Source organism: Poecile atricapillus, chromosome 15 (genome assembly GCF_030490865.1).
Source record: "Poecile atricapillus isolate bPoeAtr1 chromosome 15, bPoeAtr1.hap1, whole genome shotgun sequence".
NCBI classification, from domain to species: Eukaryota; Metazoa; Chordata; class Aves; order Passeriformes; family Paridae; genus Poecile; species Poecile atricapillus.
In genome coordinates, this window is record NC_081263.1 from 15711098 (window position 1) to 15732590 (window position 21493).

The 21493-nt window shown below is 48.2% G+C and overlaps 1 protein-coding gene across 5 annotated transcripts in view; it reads left to right on the forward strand.

The window, feature by feature from the left end:
• The window catches only part of NDRG3 (NDRG family member 3), a 63661-nt gene extending 43090 nt beyond the window's left edge, over positions 1-20571 (forward strand). For 2 of the 5 annotated variants that reach the window (XM_058850801.1, XM_058850802.1), the window contains exons 4-16: positions 8154-8259; positions 8935-9055; positions 9536-9598; positions 9920-9980; positions 11543-11629; positions 12172-12228; positions 13430-13533; positions 13922-13987; positions 14447-14498; positions 15825-15872; positions 16518-16695; positions 18497-18535; positions 19032-20571. In XM_058850801.1, the coding sequence (XP_058706784.1) occupies positions 8154-8259; positions 8935-9055; positions 9536-9598; positions 9920-9980; positions 11543-11629; positions 12172-12228; positions 13430-13533; positions 13922-13987; positions 14447-14498; positions 15825-15872; positions 16518-16695; positions 18497-18535; positions 19032-19210 (1161 nt within the window). In that variant the 3' untranslated portion in view covers positions 19211-20571. Of the gene's footprint in view, positions 1-4962; positions 5145-8153; positions 8260-8934; positions 9056-9535; positions 9599-9919; positions 9981-11542; positions 11630-12171; positions 12229-13429; positions 13534-13921; positions 13988-14446; positions 14499-15824; positions 15873-16517; positions 16696-18496; positions 18536-19031 lie in introns of those variants that run through there. The other 3 variants (XM_058850805.1, XM_058850803.1, XM_058850804.1) reach the window with 3 other exon arrangements.
• The last annotated feature ends 922 nt before the right edge of the window (positions 20572-21493 follow it).

The following is a 21493-nucleotide window of genomic DNA, read 5'->3' on the forward strand; positions in this document are numbered from 1 at the left end:
AGCTTGAGCTAGTGCCTCCAAAGAGGAACCCCAAACAAAGGAGGCCCTGAGGCTTTATCCCCTCACAGCACAGGGAAAGTCTGAGGGTCTTCAGCTGCTGCAGTATCTCTGAGTCTGGGTCCCATCTCTGGGCCTCAAGTTCTCAGGCCCTTTTCTGCAAAGGGTCTTCAGTTCATGGCCTCTTGCTGCAGGCTTAGGCTCCTGCCCCTCTAGAGCTCAACTTGCAGTTCCACTGCAGCTGCACCTCAAGCTTCTGGCACTGAATGGATTCTTTAACAGTTGACGCCTGTCAGTGGCACTGTTATTGTTTCCCTCTCTGGCCAAAGGCAGAGGGTGGCAGTCAGAAATGGCTCCTACATTTGAGGCTTTGGCTATATGCCTACTTCTTTCCATAATCAGTCCCACAGTAGATTTAGGCTTTGGCAGCCATAGTTGGGTGTGGGTTTTCCTCTTTAGTTTCAGAAGCATTCAGAAATGGTATAGGTAAATAGAATAATGTCCCAGCCTTGTCTGACCTTCTGTAAATGCCCAGCAAGGAATGCCTTCCAGCAGTTCTTGTTTGAGTTTGAGCTCAGATATTTTAAAGCTTCTGTTGGGTTGTATTGTATCGCTTTCCAGTATCTGAGCCACTATGATTCACACACTCCTGAAGTGCAGGGCTCCTTGATCAAGAGCAGAGATTCTCAGGAGCTGGCACAATAGAAATCATAGCAAAACTCACAAGAGTGTGAACCCAACCCTACACTCCCACTTACAGGTTTCTGTAAGACCATCAGCTCACTGGACAGGGGCAGGACAGAGGGACAGGAGAAGAAGTCTTTCCAGTGGGACTTCATCAAATCAGCCAATCTAAGTTGTATCCATTATGTAGTAACAACGCTGCATTTTAGCCACAAACTTCTGTGGAGCAGCAGGTTAAGGAGCCCCAGAGCATGAGAAGCCATCATTGACGTGATTCTGAGGTCAAAGAAATTACCATTCTGTGCCTTCCAAGAGCTGTTCTGCAATGGGAACCATAATGTATTCCAGATCAACATTGCTGGGGAAAAGGAAAAAAAACAACCAGCAAACCATAGAAAATTGAAGTAGTTTTGCACTCAAAGTTCAGAGCAAAGCCTGAACAGAATTAGGGAAGATTGTTGAACATAAGCTGAGCAGAGAGCAAATGCCCACCATCCGTCACAGCAGAGACAAGGAATGGTGCCAGAAATCCAGCATGACTAACAGAAGGGCAGGGAGGCTATTGTAAACAAAGCATTTTTAAAAAAGCTAGAGAAAATGGAAGAGATTATAAACTCTAGCAGATTAAATATATGAACAGAACAAAGCAGGCAGAGGGATTTTTGAGAGGTGATTTGCAAAGGGGAAGAACCCAACTGTCCTGTTTCAGATCTGTCAAAATGGAACCTGGAAGGAAGGCTTAGGGCTAGTCATAGCAAAAAAACTAAACATAATTTCTTCTGCATGCAGGCTTGGCACAGAGGAACTCGCAGAGAGTACTGTGCTGGAATGCTCTTTGTGGGGAGTCAGCACAGACCCTGTCTTAACCCACAGTGCCTGCTGCAGAGGCTCTACAAAAATAATATTTATGCATTTGTAGCAGGTTGCCAGACCAGGAAGTATCAACCCAGGAGTTTTAAATAAGTTTAAATAGTTGAGGTGTTAAGTGAGAGGTTATGCTCCTCTGTTGAAGCTGCCATGGTGCCCAAGGATTCATCTGTCAAAAGATGGAACAGAATGCAGAGGAGTTCTGGGAATTCACTGACTAGCTATACCAGACAGACTGGTAAAATTAACAGAGTATAGTGGCTCTATTACACTGATAAATATTAGGAAAGCGTAATGTAAGTTTTTAAATTAAAGAAGTCCTGCTCTGCAGAGCTGTTGCAATTCTTCAAAAGAGTCAATAGTGATATAAATGAAGAGAATTCAGTCAATGCAACCTACCTGGATTTCCAAGAGGAGTCATAAGACATATCTCTTAGGGGATGTAGGAGGCCATGCAGTCAGAGGAGAAGTCCACTGATGGATGAAATACTGATTAAAATAACCCAGTATTTGTTTTCATGGTCAAGATCACTTGAGGAGCACTCTGGAGATCTGTACTGGGACCTGTGCTGCTTAAATATACTCTTCAGTGATATGGTAAAAGTGATGGAATATTCAGTGACAAAATTTACCTGCCTTTGGGTAAACAAAGTGTGCTGCACATTAAGTCAAACCTTCCTAGAGTGGAAAACGAAAGCATGGGCTGAGGGCTAATGATAACCCTGAGGCATAAGACCATAACATTGCAAGGGATGAGTGACAATGTCAGCACAGGGCTTGTGGCTTTCAGCAAAGCAAGTCAATCTGTGTTCATCAGGAACAGAGAACAAAGTACCCCCATTGTGCTGCTTCGTGCATCCACAGCATGAGCCTGCATGCTTTTGACATCCTGCCAGGCCCCTTGGCTCAGCAAGGATGGAGCTCCCTGGGGCAGTTCTGGAGAACAGTAGTATGGTCAGGGTCAGCTGCTGTACCAGGGCTGGCTGGCTAGATAGTCGCAAGCACATCAGCCCAGAAAAGGGCACGTGAGGGTCACAAGCTGTTAGGGTGTCACTTCTGGGGAAAAGTTGGAAAAGTTGCTCCCCAGCTCCCAAACCAAAACAAGGGCCATGAGATCTCATGCAAAATCAGCAGATACAAGATGGTGAATTACATGGTTCTTTACACCACGCATTAATAAAGTTCAGTTGCTCTGGGCACATGTGGAGAGAGCACACAAAGGCACAAGTGGTTGCGGGTTGCAACCCCATCCCCAGAAAAGTGAAAATCACGCCTCCAGTTAAGGAAGTCTCATTTGACCTACAGTTTGTTGGAGGTTGAGAAAGTTATGGGAAACTGTTACAAGATGCAAGTGTTTGAGAACTTGTATCACTTTTTCCACAAGCCCAGGCTCCTGAAGTCAGCCCAGCAGGCTACAGCTGCAGCTAGTCTCAGTGCCTTCTGTTCCTCCTCCATCACTGCTCTTTTCATTCCAAACCTCCAGGCGCTGCTGGTGTTGGAAGCTGTGGTTCCCAGCTGCACTGAGTGGATCAATGGCAGCTGCCTGCCCAGTCTCAGTGCTGTGTCCCAGCAGCAAGTGTGGTATGAGCTGTGCTCACAGCTGCTGAGAGCTGGCTCTGGGAGCCACGCTGCCTCTGCAAACCACCTCCTATTTGCAGCAGGTGGGCTGCAGCTGCTGTATATTTTTACCTACTATACAAGTAAAGGCAAAAGATGAAAATATCTTAAGAAAAACTTCTGATAAAGTTTTCAGTCCCTAAGTGAAAACTGAATTTTATCTAGCTCTTCAAAACACAACCTGTGGATCATGAGCTTCTCTTGTGTTTATTTCCCTTATTTTGAAGACTGCAGGTTTGTAAAAGTCTGTCTTTCTCCTGACCATAGGTTTTCCACCTGCCTTCTCCTATTACTGCTTCCCTGCACTAGACCAGTTAAGTGTTCAGACTTTAGCTGGAATTAGACACCTGCAAAGTTATAACCCTTGAGTCTCTTTTCAAACCACACTGATGTAGTGTGTCATAGCTGGCGTGAGCAGAGAAACCAAGTGTGCCGGAGTCTGGAAGTGTCTGTAACTTTCCAACACAACACTCCCACTCAAGCAAAATGCAAATACCAGGAGAGAACATGCCAGAACTGTGTTTTGGAACTAGGCAGCAGTTACAGAAGGAGGACATCTCACTAGGCAATTGTGAAGTGTGTTTACAAGAAGGACATGAAGAAAGTGTTTGTCAAGGACAGAGGGTGCAGCCTGCAAAGTTCCTGTTCTCTCACTGAATGCTCTGGTACCCACTGTAAGTGGGTTATTCTGCTCTGCATTTGAGAGAGTACTAAGCCAGTAATAATGTAACTAAATAATAACTTTTGGGGAGCAGTTCAAGGTAGCAGTTGTATTGTGTAAGTGCAGAGACTTGTTGTCATCTAAAGCATAATACCTAAGCTCTGGTTTAAGCCTCTATCTCCTGGTGTCCTGTGGCTTTGATACATGGGAGAGCTGTTGCGGAGACAAACAGGTCATGGGGAATCATGTGTGCTCTAATTGTGTGGCATCTGATTTTGTGCTTTGCAATGAGAGATTGAGATAAAAGCCCTAAAATTCTTGGGAAGTTTCAGAGAAAATAAAGATTGCTGGAAAAACTGACTGAATTACCAGTAGGTAAACTGGGGGTAAAACTCAGTCTTATTTCTCCAGAAAATCTTGAAAGAGAGATCAGCATGATAGCTGATGTGGAGTTAAAAAATTAAAGGTAGAAACCCTTATCTAGTTGTAGTGGCTGCTGCTTCCTCTGTAGACAGGAGAAAGCCTTGGAAAGAGGCTTTAAAAAGCACTACACTTTATTCAGAGCAGAGAAGAGCAGCTGCTTCCCAGGAGGAGGATTTCCACTTTGCCAGGGGACTAACAGGAGAAATAAGAAGTAGCCTTAAGTGTTCCCAGTCTGAGGCATTGTTGCTGTACAGGACAGAGTGAGAAGTTTGCAGCTTTAGCATCTTATATTTTTAAGTGCTGCTTGCTGAGATTTGTTAAAGATGGATTTCCTTATGTTGCTGCCATGTTCAGTGTTTGTTGTCCTGGTTTAAAAGACAGGTCTCTGCCAAGGAAGGCAGGAATCTCCCTTGGAATGGAGAATATCACCTCTTTCCCTCCAAATTATTATAACTTTGAAATTACGGGGCTTTCAGGCACAGCTACAGGAAAAGGAATAGCAGTTCTTTCCGTGTGTGTGTGTAAGAAGGCAAACAAACACCAGCCCCGGCAGCAGCAAGGAACAGCCCCAGAGAGCCAGTCCCAGGCTCCTCCCGGCTGCAGGCACCTTCCCCTTTGCTGCAGTTCCGGGCACAGCCGGCAGGGGCGCTGCTGGCTCCCGGCTGGGCAGGGCGGGCGCGATGATTCCCCCGCGCCTGCAGGGGGCGCTGTGGCGCCAGCTCGGCCGCCTCTCTCCACACGGGAATGGCGGGCGGGCTGGCGGAAGGGATGGCCAAGGGGCTTCCTTTGGAAACTCACGGCAAGCAGCCGGGAAGCTGAATGGACTGCAGCAGGAACCTCGGAGCAGCGGGGCTGGAACGGCACAGGCGGGCACAGCCGGGGTGACAAATAAAATGTAAGAGAAAATTCCGCAGCCTTAGCAGGAGCCGCGGGGGTTGGGCGGACACGGGGTTAGGCTGTAGCGAAAAAGCCCGAGGCAGCAGCAGCAGCCGGGTTAATACAAGCAGCTGCCGCTCGCAGCCGGAGAGACGCTCCCTCCGGGAAGGGAGAAGGGTTCGGGGCTCCGGGTTTTTCCCCTGAGGCACCCGAGTAGATGGTGAGGGTCCTTTGCAGTCAGATCGGGTGTTAATAAGGTCCCAGTACACCGGCTGCTCTTATGAGCAGAGGTTCACCCACGGTAAGGAAGAAGCAGTGCCGGGCTGGGCTCCGCGGTGGCAGCAGCTCGACCGTTCCCATCATCCCGAGAGCAGCAGCGAGCGAGTGAGGAGCTGAGCCCAGCCCCTCAGCCCCCAGCCAAAAATGTCGTGGGATCTCTGCCCTTCCCGAGAGAAAACCCCCGACTGAGAGAGTAGGCAGCTGCACCCTTCCCCCCACATTGGCCACTTCTTTGTCTTTCTTAAGTACCTATTGTTATCTATTGTTATCCTATTGTTAGGCAACAAATAGGAGAAAATTCCCTGAAAGAAAGGGGGGAAAAAAAGATCATAACCTCCAACAAATGTACATCCCCTGTATGAGTCACTAATGTCACTGAAGGAGTAGCAGGGTGGTCCCCTTTCCCCCAAATCGCAGTTTACACAGTCTGCAAAGTCAAGTAAGCAGGAGACAAAGAATTGATTATCAGCTCAAGGAAACTTTTCCTTCCCCACTTGAGAGCTGAGATCCAAGCTCAGCTTTGGAAAGCAGAAATGCAGGGTGCTGCAGTGTGAAGCAGTGAGATGTTGCACAGAGGCTCTGAAGGGAAGTGGGTGTTTTTATTTCTAGTACCTTGTTCTGTAGCTTACATAGTAAAAGCATGTGTGGCCTTAGCAGTAAGTTCAAATGTAATTACAGAAAAGACTATGTTGCAGCCATATTTCAGTATCATCAGCTCTTTTGTTGCTTTCTGAGTTTTCTCATTGTTACCTCAGTTTAGTGTTTGTGCTTCTGTTTGATAGTTGGCTTTTTGCTGCTGCCTACAGACCCTCCCTCCTCCCCTGCATGTGTCCCCCCTTCATGAGCCATGTGTCAGTTTAGTTGATCTTGTGTTCAGGGTAAGGTTATTCCTTCTTCCACCCTATGCACTCCCCTTGGGCTCTGAGCCAGAACCAGTATTTGCCAGACCTCTCTGTGAGCTTCTTAACTCACTGACCTGGCAGAATTCTAACAAAGGAAGATTAATTAAAACAACAACAACAACCAAAAACAAAACAAACAAACAAAAAAAACCCACAAAAAACAAAACACCCAAACACAAAAACAACAGAAAATAAAAATGAAACAAAAAAAACCAAACCCACAACAAACCCCACACTGGATAGTTTCCTGCCATCTCAATGAGTTCAAGCTGCTTATGGAAGAGCCTAGCAAGTGCCAGAGCTGGCAGAGAGACCTGCTCTTAGTGGCAGTCCTTAGTTCAGCCCTTGGGGCGTAGGGAAGTGCAGGTGAGGTTCAAAGGCTCCAGCCACTTTGGCACTTTCCATTGATTTCACTGTGTTTCACCCTTCCAGCCACCTGCACTGCTAGTCACCTTCTTTATTTGAAGGACTCTTTAACATCTGCAGGCTTGGAAAGCACTAAACTGGAGTCTAGTGCTGTGGCTGCACAGCACATCCTTCAGAAGTACAGGACAGAGCTTTGCCCAGCTCAGCAGAGCAGCCCTGAGAGCTGAGACATGGGCAAAGGGCACAGCCTGGAGGTTTGCTGGAGGCTGAGGAAGCAGAGACTGCACCCTGGGCTGCCTTGTGCAGCCTTGCTGCGAGGGCAGAAATTCCTGCCATGTGGACACATGCTTGCTTTGCACACACAGACGAATCCTTTCCTACCCCCAGTGCCCTCCTAAGGAAAAGGGAGCCAGGTGAGCCTCAGGTAAGGTAAAGTCATCTGCAGATGGGTCTCTGCTGCTTTGTGGATAAGTACTCCAGCTTCTGCACATGCACAATGCAGCAGCTGTGTGCAGGCAAAACCCAGGCCCTGTTCTGAGGACAAGGACAGCCAGGGGTGTCTTGTCATCATTCACAGGCAAGCTCAAGGTTTCAGGCTACCTCATGTGATTTGGCTGGGCCAGTGTCCTCTTGTTGCTGCACTCCTGGGGCAAGGGGAAAGAGCAGTTTTAGAGTCCTTGCAAAGAAGAACAGCTGGGGGAAGGAGGGTCTTGCCCTGCAAGAGCTAAATCAGTCTGCTCCAGAACCATCCCTCAGAGTACCCAGAAAGTGGGGTGAGTTTGATTTCTGGTGTGCTGCGAGCCAGGTATTCTCACCAGTCCTGTATTTGATATAATGACTTTCAGGTAGGTTAAAATTACTGTTAAGAAAAAAAAATGAAAAACATGTACTTTATGTAAACTAGTAAAGCATATTTTTGAGGTTGTAATGTCCCATCTTTAAGCTGAACCATGAGGCGTTTTCCTAGGCAGATGCTTTCTTAATATCAAGAGAATGGTGCTTTTTACAGTTTCTGTAAGAGCGTGTTTCTCAATATTGATTTCTGTAGATGAGAGAGGGGGCCTACAGGTGATGTTGTGTACCCGGCTTTCCTGACATCTCCACTTTTCCAAAGTCCATAATTATCCCAGCGAGATGCAGCCCCATACCGTTAGCACATCTGTACAAAAGCAAACTGCTTAGGGCAGTGGTTGGACACAGAGATTCGATACAGAGATTTGACAGGGTTGTGAATTGGCCAGGTTGGATGGGTCTTGGAGCAACCTGATATAGTGGGAAGTATCCCCGCACATGGCCAGGGGGTGGAATGAGATGGTGTAAAGGTCCCTTCCAACCCAAACCGTTTTGTGATTTCAAGAGCTGTACTGTGGGTAGGAGAGCAGTGTCAAAGTGGGAGTGTGGCCCTTGCTGCTGGCCCTCAGTTAGGGTTCCCTGTGCAGGCAGCACATGTAACACTGGGGCTCCTTCTTCTCTTTCTGCAGGAACATGACATTGAGACAGCTTTCGGAGTGGTTCATGTCACCATGCGGGGCACACCCAAGGGGAACAGACCTGTCATCCTCACATACCATGACATTGGCCTCAACCGTAAGCCCTTGCATTGCCAGGACCCTGAAAAAGTGATTATTCGTGGTATTTGCTTTTGAGCGTGGGGAGTAGCAGGCCTGGCATGGAGCTGAGATGAGGTCATTCCAGGGTGAAAAGATAAAGGTCTGCAGGAGAGAGCATATGGCATGTCTCTGTCCATTCCAACAGCCCTTGAAAGGTAGGGCCAAGGTGAAAATAGGTCCACCCAACACACCGTAGTGCTCTAGCTGACTTCCTGCACTGTGTGATAGGGCATCCATTCCCTGGGTGCTGGGAAGCTGAACAAGTCCCTTCTATATAGCTGCAGCAATAGTGTAATGTTCTGGTGGGCTCAGTTGCTCTTTTGACATTTCTTCCCACCCAAAATGTACTGTTATGTTCACACAGGTGCTCCTCAGTGAGTGCTTTGAGTACCCAGGTGCTGCAAAGCCTTGCTTTCCAGGGCATTGCAGGCTGACTGTTGTTTGCCTGCCTGCCCTCCAGTCATGGCAGTTCCATTGCTGAGACTCATTGCTGCATTGCAGTTTTGAGGCACAGCACATACATCATCCAGCACCCACTGCCCTGTGGGCTCACTGGGGACTTGAGCTCCTGCAGGTGTATACTGTGATGTTTGGAGGGTGGCTTGCAATAAAACTTAAGGTAGCATCTAATATCTTTTTGTTGTTGTTGCAGACAAGTCCTGTTTTAACGCATTCTTTAACTTCGAAGACATGCAAGAAATCACCCATCATTTTGCTGTGTGCCATGTGGATGCACCAGGCCAACAGGAAGGAGCCCCCCCATTCCCATCTGGGTAAGAGCTCTGCAGGGACCCATGTTCTTCAGTCTGGACTGAGGCAGCACCCAGTTTAAGCCAGCTAGGATTGAGTGTAGTGGTAAGCAGGTGTCAGCAGCAGAGGAAATGGCAAGATGAGGAAGCCTTCCAAGGGGCATTCAGCGAACACTCCAATTACTAAGACATGGGTGAAGCCCTCACTAGTGCTGAGTCTGGTACCACCTTTCTGACTTGAACATGAACCCAGCACACTGCAGTCGAGCTGGCATTTCATCTGTTCATCTTGTCACAGAAGTGTGACTGCCCAAAAGACCACAGCTCTGGGTTAGTCTTGCTCTGAGGGATGGGATCCACACAGTCAGTTGAAATATACAGTACTGTTGCACATTAATAACCTGTGCATATGTTTGCCAGATGTTCCTTGTCCCTCCTACCTTGAGTGGAACTGGAAGGTAACCTCTGTCAGGCTGTATTTGGAGGTGCTCTCTTGCTTTTCAGGTACCAGTATCCCAGTATGGATGAACTGGCTGAAATGTTACCTGCTGTTCTGACGCACCTGAAGTAAGTTTCTGAAAGGAAATAGGGTGAGCCAGCTGGATACCACTATTCCAGCACCTACTTATGTCTCTGCTTGCCATGACTGATATGCTCACTGAGATGTCCCAAGAGGCTAAAAGCATCTCCCAGCCAGTGTGACCCTTTCTAGTTCTATGATGGGGACAATGCTACATGAGGCAATTTATGTCTGCTGCATCATTGCTGTGTTGTTTTGAAAATGAACCATAAATGCATAGCTGGATGCAGAGGGGAAAGGCTTTGCCTCTAAGGATGCTTCAGCTGAGCTAAGTTAGTGGTGCTGACTGTGAAATGTCTGTATTTCAGCCTGAAAAGCTTCATTGGGATTGGCCTAGGAGCTGGTGCTTATGTCCTCAGCAGGTGTGCAGTAAGTATCTCTTCACTGCTTGTGACTCATGTGGGCTGTGGTCATTGTTGATCAGACTGACTGTGTGGGGCATGGGCAAAATAGTATTCAGTAATTACAGCAGAGTTGCAGGGAGCCATGTGAGAGCTACCTCCATCCAGATGTTTATGTTGGAGCAGTCAGGGGGTTACTCTGAAGCTGTGCCAGGCATGGAAAGATCGTAATGTGATGCCTTTGAGTCAGCAGAGCCCATCCTGAGTGCTGGGAATAGCCAGTCTTGAGTATTCACAGAGACCGGCTGCATTACTGTGTGCCGTGTCCACTGTTTGTGGCACCAAAGAATTGACGTGGTGATTTACTGCAAACCAGTGTTGATGAGAAATGTGCTTTGTCACTGGAAGGAAGCCAGTTTTGCTCCACTATTACACAAGAGAGCTGCCTCTATTTCGGTACCTGCTCATACATTTCTCTTTAGTGCAGTGTTCATGTGAAATCAGTGGGTATCTTTTAGCAGCCCAGGAATTTGCCTGAGTCTTTCAGACTTCGTGTTAACACAGAAATCTGGTATTTTATGTAAAATTTGCTTCAGGTTGTTGAGTGCAGAGAGTTGCCAGTTGTTTAGGCCATTATCATTTCTTCAAGCCACTGTGCTGAGCAGATGCCCCTCCTCACACAAAGTTTTGTTTTCTATTCCCTCCAGTCAGGATTGCGCTGGGGCAGTGTGAGGCACTGGTGTTCCACTGTTCCTTGCCTTCTGTCTCTTGGGTAGTTTTCAGCCTTGCTGAAGAGAAGTTTGTGCAAATCAGCCTTAGTCCTCAGCAAAATGCCACAAGGCCCTTGCCACACTCCCTGGGCTGCAGACTGTTTGCTGCTGAGGACAGAGGTGTTTCTTTCTCCTTCACATCAGTGCCATAGAGCAGGCAAGCTGCCTTAGAGTAAGCCCAGAACTCAGTAGAGGCTGGTTGCCTCTGATTTCTGAGTTTGTGTTTGCAAGCAGTTCTTATAAGTGCTTTGTACTTGTGCTGCCCATGTACAGGCTGAGGTACACTGGAGGGTTTTGGGTTGCTGGATGGAACAGGGGAAGGGGTGTTTGCAAGCGAGGGGCAGCGGGGGAGTCAGGGAGTGGGTGCCCCTGTAGCTCAAGCTTTCCATACTGCAGGGGCCTGGGGGCCTGAGCACTAGTTCCCCTGCCATTTGCCCTGTTTCCCCTGGGAAGATTGCCTCTTCCTTGAGGAGAAGGAGATGCTCTCCAGGCACAGGAGCTTGTCCAGGTTCCTCACAGAGATGCTGGATTGGAGCAGAGAAAGTAACACACAGGGTCTGAGCAGCTGTGCCAGGTACACAGGTCACCAGAAGGCACTGTTAATGCTATAGGTGCTGTGCAGCATATCAGTGCTACAACTGAATTGAGTCTGGTCTTGTTGGGAGCCACTGGCTGCCTGGCACAGAGGAGCTCCCTACTTTGTCTGCATTTTACTTTGCCTTACACCTTTTGCAAGAAGCTTTCCAGATGCTGTACCAGCTGTTGACCACTCTGTGGTCTGAATCATCCTTCTGAGTGTGCCTCTGCTCTCTCCCCACAGCTCAGCCACCCTGACCTGGTGGAGGGACTTGTTCTTATTAATGTTGATCCATGTGCAAAGGGATGGATTGACTGGGCAGCATCCAAGGTGAGATTCTGTTTTCCTACATGTGTGCTCTCTACAGCACCTAATGAACGGTGTGTAGAGTAAAAAAAAAAAAAAAGAAAAGGACAGAATACAGGAATTTTTCCATTTTTGGTGAAAACTGTACAATTTCATTTCTGTCCCTGCTGTGTTCTTAGTCTGGATATGGCCTCTGCCATAGGAGCAGGGATGGGTGTGATCATGCGAATGAGAAATGCAGATAAACGGCTTGGAGCACTCAGCTTTCCTCTGGTTTAGTACTTCTGGTTGCAGGCTTCATTTAAGTGATATTGAATGGATCTCTTAATTATTCTCTTATTCTGGTCCCTTGAAATTATTTAAGGTTTCAAGTTTTTTGGAGAGATGTGCTGTGTATACACAATTTCTTTGAAGCTTTGCATGTCCATCCCAAGCTTCATATATTTGCTTCTTATATAATTTGAATAGTTTCTTCATTGTTTTCTCTACTCTGAGTATCTTTTTTGCAATGTGTGATGAAACTGCATTTTCCTGTACTCTCCTCCTTATTCATGGTCACTCTTCAGTTTTCAGGCTGGACAACCAACATAGTGGATATTGTCTTGGCACATCATTTTGGCCATGTAAGTATCCAGCAGATTCTAACGTTGCCTGTGCAACTGTACATAGAGCTATAACTTCTGTATGTGTCTGCTCCCAAATACTTCTGGTCCATCAGATCAGGGTTGCCACAGGTACAGTACCATTTTCTCTGTGTCAAGCTCACATCAAGGTTGGCATGCTGGGGGGCACACACATCCTCACTCTTGCCCAAAGTGTCTCCAGGCCATGCACTAGTGATAGAACTCCTTTGTGGTGCCCAAGACACTGTTCACAGAAACAAGTAGCAGCCAGTTCTCTGTATCCAGTATGGAAGCCTTTGGACAGTGGGTAGAGCACAGGTCAGCTGGGAGCTGGCAGTGAGATCTTGTATCTGTCCAGATGTTGAACTGCTGCATTCTGCTCTTCATCTTACCCTTCAGTTTCAGCAGAGGCAAACCAGCCCCTCCTGAAAACTTTGGATACAGCAATGCCTTCTGTTCAGGATTAGCTGTCTCTCAACCAGCAAGCCTACTGGGCAATGACAGGGATAGTACCTCGTGCACACTATACATGCCACACAGCAGATCAGTTCCTGACCTGGAGTGTTTTTGCAACAACACATCACCACTGAAAGGAATGCTTCCTTCTCCAGCACTGCTTCCTCCTGTGCACATTCTGTTCACTTCCCACTGTCAAGCCCCTTCATTGTGTGTAGTACTTCCTTGCATTCCCTGCTCTCTCTGGTTCACTCAGAATGTAGTTTCTTCTTAGAAAGAACTTAGAACTGGGTGCTGGAATTTAACTTTCCTTTGGTTAGTCTTACAGCTTATGTATTTTTTTACTTTATTACATTTATTAGTATTATTATGTACTTTGCTTCTTAAATATTAAGGTCTTAGGAAGACCTGCCTAATGCAGAGTGATTTGTATCTGTGTAAGCATTACTGAGGCTTGGGAGTTAACTTATCCCATCTCAGGATACCTGTACTCCTGCAGTAGCTTGTGCACTTCCAGTTGTAAAAGTGTAGTCACATTACTAAAGCATGGCATGCACCAGCACATGACAGAAACCCTCATGTCTCTGGGATCCTTATGCAGTCTGGAGTCGCTGCCCTTTGTGTCACTGAAGACAGGGAATGACGTGTATGGTCACGTTTGAATGCTTTGGTATTTTTATGACTGTTGCTTCCTTACTTGTGAAATGTATGTTTCCTGTTTTTCAATTCTTCTGCTTTTGTACAGGAGGAACTACAGGCAAATCTAGATTTGATCCAAACATACAGGCTTCATATTGCACAGGACATTAACCAAGATAATCTTCAGCTGTTCCTCACCTCATACAACAGGTATAGGATACCTTTTTGCCTGACAGACAGCTCCCATAGCTTCCCTGCTCGGTAGATTTGCTGCCATATGTATTAGCCAGTTGGGTACTGTATCAGGGGAACCTTTGTCCTAAGCCTAGTCTTCAGCTGTTACGCAGAGCCAAGCCTAGCTCTTGTGTCTGTCCCCAGACCCTGTCACACCTCAGTAGCTCATCTCTGGGCGCACAGCAACACCATGAGAGGATGGATCCTGTTTTCTGGAGATGACTGCTGGGGCTCCTGCTCGGGGCATGACGCATGGAGTTGCCTGGGTGCTGGAGCCAGCACTCATGGTTGGATTTTGTGTGCCCCCATGATAACCAGTTTCCTCTGCAGATTTAATGGAGAATTGTTCTGTTTTGCCTTTCAGTCGTAAAGACCTGGAAATTGAGAGACCAGTTGTTGGTGTCAATGAAACAACTGCAAAAACACTCAAGTAAGTTGTCTGAATCAGCCTATTTCAGTTGCTGACTGGGCAGTCTCTTCAGCAGAAAAGATATTGCTTCTCAGCAAGAACTGCACCAAGCCCAAGCACTGGGAAGACTGTCCAGGACAGTTTCAGGCTGTGGTACAGGACTGTCAGCTGAATTGGGGCAGAGGTGTCTGGAAGTCCTCTCTTTCAGAATACATTGAGATTCTCCAGAAGGCAGGGTCAGAGGCATATGTATGCAACAGCAGTGGCAGTTGGTGTGCATTGAGGGGACAGTCTGGGTGCATCTGCAAGCCCTGGAGAATGTTTTGGTACAACAAAATGCCAAGGTGTGATGGCAGGCAGGGATTTTGCTGTGCCTTTTTTTGTTAACCTTTTATGCGGGTGTTGGTTCACAGAGCTCAACCTTCTCAGAAACCCGTTTGATGCACTTGGAGTAACACCTCTGTTTTGGCTTTTGACCAGGTGCCCTGCCTTGCTTGTTGTTGGTGATAACTCACCTGCTGTGGAAGCAGTGGTATGTATCCATGAACTTTTTCCTTTTGTGACATTAGCCCCACAAGTCACTGCAGTGCTTTCACCTTGCTCAGAATTTTTACAAAAAATTGCAAACAGTGACTCCTTGTCCCAAGCTCTTTTTCAGTCCTCTGGCTATTCATGGGAGAGCCAAGGCTCCGGGGCCCTGATTGGCCCTCAGAGCAACTCCAAGGTGAGGATGGCAGAATCTGAATGAGCACCTTACTCAACAGTGATGCAGAGGACCCTGTTCAGGATCGTGCGTCCTTCCCCAAGCTCTGCCAGGCTGCTGCCTGCAGTTTGGTTCGAGTCTCGAATTGCTGTTGTTCTGCTGTTACACTGGGGCTACCTGGGGATCAAAAATAACTGAGTGTGACTCCAGTTCTTGTGGTGGGGAGCCATGTAGAGCTCTCTTAGAGCACTGCATCATCAGGAAGGCAGGACTTAGGCACTGTTGTCCTCTGCAGACACCCATAACCCACTCCCTCCCAAGCACAGCTATAAACAGGGCATGGCACAGGGTAGTGTGGTTGTGGTGGATGTTGTTCCTCCCTGTCAGACAGGGATTGTGGGGACACCAGGGGGTTGTGAACAAAAGCCGCTATCTAAAACTGTGGAAGAGGATAGGAGTCTCCTGAAGCAGTAACTTGAACCTAGGAGCCATGCCTGGAGAGCATTTTCTGGCCATGGCCTGTTGCCTTGATCTGTTTAATCTGGAAGTCTGAAATTAAGTCTGGAGGTTTTGACTTTTCTAGGATACTATCCTTGAAGATTCCCATTGCTTACTGGCCACAGCATAGTATGGGATAGGGTCTTTTGCATTTTAGTGTGCCTGTCTGGCTGCCCAGGCTCCCAGCCCAGGATAGCCTCCTCTGCTGAGGTTGCTTTTCCTATAGAGCCCCTGCCTATTCCCTTTTTGCAGCAGTCCTACACAGAAGGGGTGGTCATGGCCTCCTTGTCTGGCCAGGGGACTAAGTGACCTCGTCATGCTGCATTGCACAGAAGTCTTCTTCCCTCCTAGTCGTGCTGTCAGAGCACAGAATGTGCTCCAGGGATTTATAGTGCATCCCAAAATTAGGGGATGATTTCAGTTGAAGGCATGACTTGTCATCACAAGGTCCCTTAGATGGAACACCTGCCATTTCTCCCTGGATCTTTTATTCATTGTTTACTTCCTGCATGATCTCTGCTTTCTTGCTCAGTCCTTCCTGGCTACAGAGAAGCTCCCATTGCTGAACACAGTCACTGCTTCTGGTGCAGCTATCCCACATTTTACATCTGAGTCAAGTTTTCTGTGTGACACCATGTCCCTCTCTCTTTTTTCTAGGTTGAGTGCAATTCACGTCTTGACCCAACCAAAACTACCCTTCTGAAGGCAAGTGCTACTCTAGAATCATTCTGGCCAGCATAAAGACACTATTTTTGCTCTGCTCCACTTAGGTTTTTGCTTTCCATACATCTGGCTTTGAGAAGTTTGTGGACAGTCATTCAGGACCATGCTCTCTACTCCATGGAGCCAGAGCTGAGAGGGAAGAGTTTGTCAGGGGGTCCCCCAGTCCCTGATTTATGGCCACCTTCAACTAGCAGGGAAGACCCCTGAGGGTTAGCGGAGATGCCCTACCTCCACCCTGCTCTCTGCAGCAACAATGTCCTTTTTCCTGGCTTTGTACTGGTCCTTCCGATCCTCACATGTGGCCCTGCAGTGTGCCAGACAGCAGCTGTATGGAAGTGCAGAATGACAGGTTTGGGCAGAGTGGCCGGGGGAGAGGTGGCTGGGAAGGTGCTGGGCTTCTGGAGTGTGGCCTGAGATCATTTGGTGACATGGCCTCCAAGGTGCAGGTTTCTGTCAGCAGCAGGTCTCTGAAGGTGTATCACTTTGTCCTTCCTCTGGCTGTAGAGGTGAGGTGGTGGAAACTGCAGTGTGGTGCTCTCAGCTCTGGTGGGTGGGTGGTGCTGGCGTGGTTTGGGATTGTCCTGGGCAGGAAGGACAGCTCAACCTGCCTTTTGTTTCCTGTTGCAGATGGCCGACTGCGGGGGCTTGCCCCAGGTGGTTCAGGTGAGACACACGTTAGCTCTCCTATGGCATTTGGGTGCTACAGAGCCCTTTGTTCTGCTTGCACTAAAGCCATCCTCTCTGTTTCCACAGCCTGGCAAGCTGACTGAAGCCTTCAAGTACTTTGTGCAGGGAATGGGCTACAGTAAGTGGCAAACACAACTTTGTGGTTTGGAGCAGGGTTGTCATGAGGGGAACTCAAGCTTTCTGGTCCATCTGAGCCCACTGGCATCTGTGTCCCTACTCCTGAGCTAGTGTGGTTGCCAGGAGATCCATCCATGCTGGAAAATCAACTAGTGTGCTGACAGGCCTTAGCAAACTAGTGTTGTTCCCTGACATGTGTTGGTGACTCCTTTCTGGTTGCTGATGTTGGTGAAACCTTTTAAGTCTGTCTTTGTGCTAATGCAGAAAAATGTATTCCCAAAACCAGCAAATCTGTGCATACCTTCTCCAAAGGGGAAGGAGGTAGCAGTGCAGCCTCGTGACTAGTCTGGGTGTGAGAGCTCTTCCCTTTCTCCTCAGATGTTCCTGTTCCTCTCAGACTCACCAGGGTCAAACAATACTCCAGAACAAATCCCTCTAATGGCAGAACAGGTTCCTGGGTGACTTCTGAGGCACTCAGAGAGACCAGAGAGAGCTGTGCTTTGCACCAGTGCATCTCCTGTCTATGGGCTTCCTCCCCATGCTTGGAGGCAGAAGACATTGTCACCTGAGCATGTCAGACTAACAGCTTCTCAGCTCCCCTGCCCTTGGTGTTCCTGAGGAATTGGAGAAGAAGGGCGTCTTTACTTTTTTGTCTCTAAGAAGGGCTTTACTACTCAGGAACATCAGGAGAAGGGCTTCTTCTTCACTACAGCAGCTTTCTTGCCTGCTGGGGCCAGGAGTTCCCTTTTGTGGATAATGAGCCTTCAAAAACTGGAGTCAGGGAAGGGGTTAGTTTGTGTGGCTGGCCAACCACTCAGCATGGCCACTGTGAGAGCTGGGACACTTGCAGTGGTCTCCTCACAGCTTTGCCAGCTCATGATCAGGGCTTAGGAGAACCTGTCCTTTTCCTCAGGGCTCCATAGGTAACACAAACATGTCAGACACTCATGTTTTCCAGTGTTGGCCAAAGGAGCCTGATCGTGCAGAGGAAGATGCTGTGTGAGGAGGGTCCCTCAGCCTCGCTGTTTCAATGTTCATGTCTTTTGTGTTCCTGGTGTCAGTAAAGTCAGTAAGTGCTGTTGTCAGAGCAAGGGCTTCAGCAGCACTTTGGGGGTCAGCTCTCTTGTCAATAGGACATGCAGCACTGGAGAGAGACAGGCCAACATTCTCCTTTCAGAATTAGTAGCTGGTCCCAGAATAGTTTTCCCAGCTTTCATGGGCAAGACTGTGGGACACTGTGGAGCGTGGTCAGTTCTCTTGGGGAGAACAAGATAGAAGCAAAGCACAGCTGGGCACTGCTAGGAATACAGAAACCAATTCTCCAACAGCTGTTCCTGTGCCTGCTGTACCTGGGCTGAAGCAGCTGGATGTACTTCTGCTGACACTGCAGGTGGAAGATAATGGCCTTGAAGGAGACTTTGTAGCAGGAGTCTGATCCCAAAGACATAAATTTCTATCCCATATGTGGAGTTACACAGTATACCCCAGGGAGATAGTATCTCTGTTGAGCAGGTGTGGGGTGTGCAGTGGGGAATTAATGTCACCAGGTACAGTGTGATTTTCAGCTAAAGGCATCAAAGAAATCTGGCCCTGATGGATTTTTAGGTGAACTTGACACCTCCATGAGATGCTCATCAACAGCCATTCTTACAAATCCTGGGAGCTTTCAGTGCAGTGTACAAGCTGGGAATGGAAGGAAAGGTAGCTGGGGGTCCCAGGAGTAGTACAGCCGCTAGTCACACACCACAACTAATTGGCTCTTTCCTGTATTCATCCCTTTCCTTGTCTCATGTTGTTTCCAGTCCCTTATGTGCAGCTCAGCCACCTAAGCACTGAGTCAGGTACCTCCAACCGTGCATCCACCTTGGCCCCTGTCTGTGTGCTGAGTGGAATTGTTCTCTGGATGCTTTGCTCTCAGCATGTCCTGCTGTGGGTGGGCTGATCATTGTACCATGTGTGCTATGGGTTTCCACCTTTCATTTGTATTTTGTTGTTGTTGCATGACTTCAGCCCTGTGGTTTTCTAGAGTGATGAGACTAACTTTCAAAAGGTCATCCATGCCACAACTGCCTTGGTTTGCACAGACACTGGCCACGGCTGCACTTGCAGATGATCAGGTACACTGCTGGCATTTGCTCACCTTGGACCTTTTGAAATTGGGCCTTAAACATCTTGCTTTAGACGTGCAGAGACTTAATTTTGGCAGTGAAGAGTGAGTTTTCTTCCAAAGGGTACACTGCTTTCTGTGCTTACCCAGTGACACAAACATGAGTGACTGTGGTCCTGGCTCCAGGAAGTGCCTCCTTGTCTGAGTCCAACATTTCTTCTCTCTTGCAGTGCCAGCAGCCAGCATGACCCGGTTGATGCGCTCCCGTAGCCACTCCTCCTCCAGCGTGGGCTCTGGTGAGAGCAGCCGCAGCCGGTCTCATGCCAGCACCCATGGGGAAGGGAGTGCTGGAACCCCAGAAGGAATTGACCTCCAGGCTGCACCTCAAACCATGGAAGTATCCTGTTAGGCAGGAGCCCCTCTTCTGGATTCAGACAGCTCCACTCACCCCACTGAACCCACTCAGAATTTAGCATTTCATCCGACATGGCATTAACTGTTCTCTCTAACCTGTGCATGCCCATCTGAGCAGCCACCTCCTTGGTATTCTGTACTTGACATTACTTTGATCTTTTCTGTATCATCTTGGCATCAGAGTCTCTTTAAAACTCATTGACATTCCACAGTCTTAGTAAGTCCCATTACTGTACATGCTGATGCCATCTCCTGTCTGTGCTGTGTATCAGTCCAGATGACAGCCGTTGTCTCCCCTCTCCATTTAAATATAATTTCTGTGGCTTTGTGAGGTTTAGAATTGCTTTCTAGTTGTGCTTCTGCTAAAGGACCCTTGTGGTGCAGTTAGTATGTCATTGGTGGGATGTGGGAAAGTAAGACCACAAGGATGTGGCACTCCAGGCACTGGAGCAGGCAATGTAGTGTAGAGCTGTACCTGGGATGCAGAACCCACTGGAAGATCTGGGTGTCCCTGGAGCTGTTTCACATGCCGCGCAGCCTGAGAAAGACTGAGAAAATGGTCAGAAATATGGTCTTACCTGTGTTTGTGTGTTAAGAAGGAGTAGAGTGATTTTTTACCCAAGCCTCCTGAAAATGCAAAGCAATTAACCAGTAAACTACACTAACAAGGTGCACTATTAACCCAGTACAAGGGATTAAACTCCAGCAGCCCTGGCTCTAGACCACTTCTGCAACCCTCTGCTGACCCAGCAGAAGGGAGGGATGCAGTGACACATGGTCACTGTTCTACTCTGGCACAGGTGAATCCTTAACATTGAGCAGGTTATGAAATGGGAAGCACTGCCTCTTGCTAGGTGGAGATCCCAGAATCTCCTCCACTGCCATCTCTGTGTCCCACTGCTGCTGCCCCAGGCAGGATCTCACAGGGTTGAGTTATGTGGCAGCAGGAAACACCAGTGACAGCCAGCATTCGCATACTCCAGTGAGTCAGGTCAGAAAGATGAGCAGTGAACACCTCTGTGCAGGTAATAGTTACTGTCTTTGTGGGATTCACAATTGTGCTACCTTTTTACACCTGGCTGGGTCACTAAGGGTCACAGCAGATGCCTGCTACAGGCCAGGGTCTGGTGTTAATGGGAGAAAAGGGATGAGTGGTCAGGCTGCTGCAAGTCTCAGTTGATAAGCAGTACATGGTTTCCTCACTGCTGAGCAGCCCTGACCCAATGGGAGCCAGCTCCTCCCAGGGTCATGCTCACGTTCTGCTCCATTTCAGGTAGGGAATAGGATCAGGAGGCTCTGCCTGAGGGGGACTTTGTACCGGTTATTAAATAAAGCTGTAACTGAGTTTCATTGTTACACTGTGTGTTCTTGTTTCTCTTGGCACGACCTGCACCCCTGGGGGTTTTCAGTCGGAGTGTCTTCTGCTGCATGCTGCAAACTTACCCCAGGGCAGGGAGAGGACTGGGCACCCCTGCCCCAGAATAATGTGGTTGGCAACCTTGTGGCCCCTGGCAGAAGGCTGTCCAAGGTCATTGGAAAGCTGGCCTCTGCCAAAATGCAACTAGAAACGTCCAGAATGGAAACAATAACAGGTTTGCAGCAGCACAGTCAAGAACCACCTCCCAGCAGCTAGCAATCAGAGCCACCTGCTGTCCCTGGAGCAGTGCTCTGCACTGGTATGTTGCACAAACATGACACAGCTAACCACTGTCACAGCACAAGAGGACAGAGCAGTTTGGACAGCTGGGGGATGTCTGTTGGCACATCCACCCTACAGCTGGACACAGGGATGTGACATCCAGTAGCCTGTCATGGAACACACCTGGTTCTTCACCTGCTGCTTACCAGGCCCAACTTCTACTCCCACTGTCAGGTGTTACCATAACCTATGGCGAGTCCCCTGGGGCCTGGACTGTCTGAGACCTTGGGGGAGGTCATTGCAGAAATAAGACAGTGTTCTCATGAATTGCAAACAGGATGGAAAGTGAGGATTGAGAAAAAACCAGAAGTCTAAGTCTATAGGAGACAGGAGACCACCAAACCTGCCCCCTGGACACAGTGTGAAGTTCAGCACTGCTGGATGCAAAAGCACCACGTGTAGGAGAGGAGCCGTGTAGGTGCAGCACTTGAGATCTAATGCCAGCTGACTGCACCCAGGAGTGGTCCTGCCTCCAGAAATACAGCCTTAAAGAAAGGAAACACAATATTTAAATGACAGTGAAATGAGTTAGAGGAAATTATCCCACAGCGGGAACTGGCTCAAGTGCTGTTCATGATG